The sequence below is a fragment of the Myotis davidii genome, unplaced genomic scaffold (genome assembly GCF_000327345.1).
Source record: "Myotis davidii unplaced genomic scaffold, ASM32734v1 scaffold24, whole genome shotgun sequence".
NCBI lineage: Eukaryota > Metazoa > Chordata > Mammalia > Chiroptera > Vespertilionidae > Myotis > Myotis davidii.
This window is the reverse complement of record NW_006298312.1, coordinates 5,381,234-5,385,124: the sequence shown is the minus strand read 5'-3', so window position 1 is coordinate 5,385,124 and position 3,891 is coordinate 5,381,234. Positions and strand designations below refer to the sequence as shown.

At 37.9% G+C, this 3,891-nt stretch overlaps 1 protein-coding gene across 2 annotated transcripts in view; it reads left to right on the top strand.

Annotated features, from left to right (window-relative positions):
* Positions 1-3,891, top strand: part of SAMSN1 (SAM domain, SH3 domain and nuclear localization signals 1) — a 55,727-nt gene that overhangs the window by 43,644 nt on the left and 8,192 nt on the right. For both annotated transcript variants that reach the window (XM_006773940.2, XM_015570600.1), the window contains exon 7: positions 1,097-1,247. In XM_006773940.2, coding sequence (XP_006774003.1) covers positions 1,097-1,247 — 151 coding nt within the window. The remainder of the gene's footprint in view (positions 1-1,096; positions 1,248-3,891) is intronic.

Genomic DNA, 3,891 nt, shown 5'->3' with positions numbered 1-3,891 from the left:
GCTCCCCGCCCGCTGCCCTGCCTCTTGTTGCTACCCCCCCCCTCCACTAGCTTGCTGCCCTGCCCTCTCCTGTAGCTTGCTGCCCCACCCTCCTGCTGATCCAATCGTGATGCAGTCGGGTTGTTACACTTCATGGCATAACGACCATTTGCACATTACATCTTTATTATATAGAATATATATTGATTTATTTCAGAGAGGAAGGGAAAGGAAGAGAGAGACAGAAACATCGATGATGAGAGAGAATCAGCTGTTTCCTGCATACCCTCCACTGGGGATCAAGCCTACAACTTGGGCCTCACGCCCCCCACCCACCAGAACAGAACCTGGGACCCTTCAGTTGTCAGGCTGACACTCTAACCAGCTAGGGCCTAAGTCCACTTTTAAATTGCATCTATTTCAAATTTATTTTTTACCCTACCCCAAGAAATTAATGAGGGTAGCTGTTTTTGCAATCAAGCAAATAAGAGATGTAGATTCAAAAATATTACTATAATATACTCTATTAAAAGCACTTTGTTGCCCTAACCGGTTTGGCTCAGTGGATAGAGCATCAGCCTGTGGACTGAAGGGTCCCAGGTTCAATTCCGGTCAAGGGCATGCACCTTGGTTACAGGCACATCCCCAGTAAGGGGGTGTGCAGAAGGCAGCTGATCAATGTTTCTCTCTCATCGATGTTTCTAACTCTCTATCCCTCTCCCTTCCTCTCTGTAAAAAATCAATAAAATATATTTTTTAAAAAGCACTTTGTTTATAAACTTAAGGCACTCTACTTTTGTCAATTTAGCAATTTGAGAAATGAAAAAGTGCCAAATAGGATGAATGATCCAGCTATTTAATTGATCCCATTATCTAGCATTGTATAACTTAAGGTAATTATTTCTTCTCTATGTTTGTCCTTCCAGAATGTCAGAATTATACGTCCAACACTTTTAAATGCCCTAGAGTTTATATGTGGAAAACTAGTACAAATAAAGTTAAGCAAAAGTTTTATTGGCTTCCATAAGCATTTCTACACTTTCTATAAATCTACAGAGAATTAAAAGTATTTAAATCCAACTAGCTCATATTATACATAATTTTTTCTTCCACACAGGAATACTCATCAACACTTTTGCTCAATGGTTATGAGACCCTAGAAGATTTAAAGGATATAAAAGAGAGTCATCTCATTGAATTAAACATTAAAAACCCAGAAGACAGGAAGAGGTTACTATCAGCTGCTGAAAATCTCCTTGATGAAGAAAGTAAGTTTGCACACCTATTTTTCTCCCTAGCTAATAATAACAGTTTAATGTAAATAGTGAAATCATTAAAAACAAAGTCCCAATATAATTTGACGAGAATCATATAAAGCATTCTTTCCCATAAAATAAGTGTATTCTTATACATTTGTAAACAATAACTCTGATCAAATATATAATTAGAAAGAGGTCTTTTTTTTCCTTTTGGACTCAGAAAATGAAAGGTCTTTTCTGGGTCCCTCATTTAGATTATGCAGTTATTAATTTACATGCAAGTGCATGTCTGCATTGCCAAAGACTGGAGCAGATAGAGGCAAACATTTAGTGGCAGCATGCGCCATTAGTGAGAAATGTCATAAGCAGCTCCTGTAGAACAGCCCAGAGCTTGGCTCCAAACTAACGAACCTTCATGCCACACAAGAAGATTCATTTTATTACCATATAGTCGCATCGTGTATGTGTTTATACTGTTCTTTCAACATGTTAAAATAGCTTGCAAAAATATTCAGCAGTCCATGTTATTATCTGAGATGGCTCTGGGTGTTTGTGAGTATAAACTGAAGATGGAGGAATATATGCAGACTTACTTGTGCCAGAATACTGGCTATACCAACTGGGTTTGTAGAGAGAGGTTAGCTTTTGCTTTTACAATTGCTCAGCCTGAACACTCTTCTTACTAAATCTGGTCAGGCTCCCAGAACCCTGAGTTCAGAACATGCCAAGCTCTGCAAGGAATATTTTGTTAGAAAAAAGGAAAGAAGTACCTAATTTTAAAGATGAAGAATAACTAAGATCACCCAATCCAATCTTCTCTTTCAAAAGTAATAATTATAATAAGCATTAACTACTTTTTTAACATGTTCTGAGTACAATTTTGAGCCAAGTTCTTCACATTTATTGCCTTCTGCAATGTTCTCCATAACTCTGTAAGATAGGACTGCCCCCATTTTATAATGAGAAATTGAGAAGATTAGTAACTTGTCCAAGCTCACCTACCTAGCAAATTGGAAAGCTAGGACCAGTGTTTGTGATGCGGTGCTATACTTTCTAACACTGGAAATAACAGTCCAGAGTAGGGAGGAGAGGTGCACTTAGGACCCAGGCCTCCTGGCTGTCCCTTCATGGGCTCCCCTACATCCTCTCTCTTATATCCCCCAAATGGGCATATTTGCACAACACATATTTATAAATACTGGCCTGTTATCTAGAGGGAATTCATTTTTTTAAGAAATTGTACCTTTACTTTTTTTTTTACTTGCTGTCTTGAGTTTGCATAGATCTTCATCCTTTTCAAAAAGCTTTCATGTGTATGACTAATTTGAAACCTGCAGAATTGATTTCACCCTTAGGCCTATGTGCTTGTGTGCATTCTTTGAAGTTGTGGCAGCTAGGAGATGCAAAGAGAGGGGATAGGGTCACAGGGGCAGACAAAGAGCAAACTTAAGTAGCCAGTGTACTCAACAGTCCAAGCCCAAACAGAACTGATCAGCTTAAATTGAGGTAGCAGTATCTTTCATGTAAATGAGGCAGTTTTTTGTCACATCTTGTCATTTTAAAATATGCCTCCTCTGTAAGCAATGTTAGACTAAGAAACAGATTCTGTAGATTTTTTGTAATTGATAATGTTCAGTATCATTGTCAATACTCTTCAAACTAATTTGACATTGAAGTAGAGGGCAGGAGAAGACAGTATTTTTTGGACACTTGCACAAAATTGCATTTCTTCTGCAATGCCATCCATGTCGGTATTTTGCCAACTTTGCAGATAAGAAAACATTTTAGAGATGAACTTCCAAGAGGCCAGACAGCTAGATAAGTAGCAGAGCTAGGGTTTCAATCAAAAGCAGTATGCTATAAAACCCCACATTTTTCCTTCCACATAGGCAAATTGATAAATATGAAAACAACAACGAATGTTTAAAAACTTAAAATTACTACTACTTTCCAATTTTTTCAGCAGCTTAAGTTCAGTTTTCTATCTCAGAAAGTGGAAGCTAGTATTTAAATGAGAATGGAAACCTTATAACGGCCTGACTCGCTGAAAGGCAGGAGCTGCTGTGATTGCACTGCAACAAGATTTGTGAATAGAAGGGGCCTTAGAGCCCCCATAAGCCGGCTTTCAGCTGTAGAGCAGCTTTCAGCAAGGACCCACAGAGGGAAGATCAGAAAAGTACCAAATGCTTGGGCCACTTGTAGTGTCCACTTCCAATTTTTCATTCCAACTCCCTTATCACCCATCTACTTTCTCTGTTAACAACAAAAAACATATAATGATTTATCTTACCTAAATTCTTCCTTTGTAACATGAAGGAAGTAAAACTAGAGTAGGTGTCTTTCTCAAGGTCATGTATCTAGAACCCATCTACTAAATCCAGATATTAGAAACACATACTGCTATACCCTGATCTCTGAAAACAAAGCACAATATCTCCAAAGCATGATGTGAAATGCAATGTTTGCTATAAAAAAGTACAAATCCTCCAAATTATTTCCCTTGTAAAACTTTAGAAAATGGTACTTGAAGGTCACTAGAAGTTGATCATTTAATAATAGCCAGTAATGTACAAACATACATACACTGAGCCCAATTCTAGGAGATGAAAATGGAAAAAAATGCAGACTCAACTAGTGTTTGTTGTAAACACAC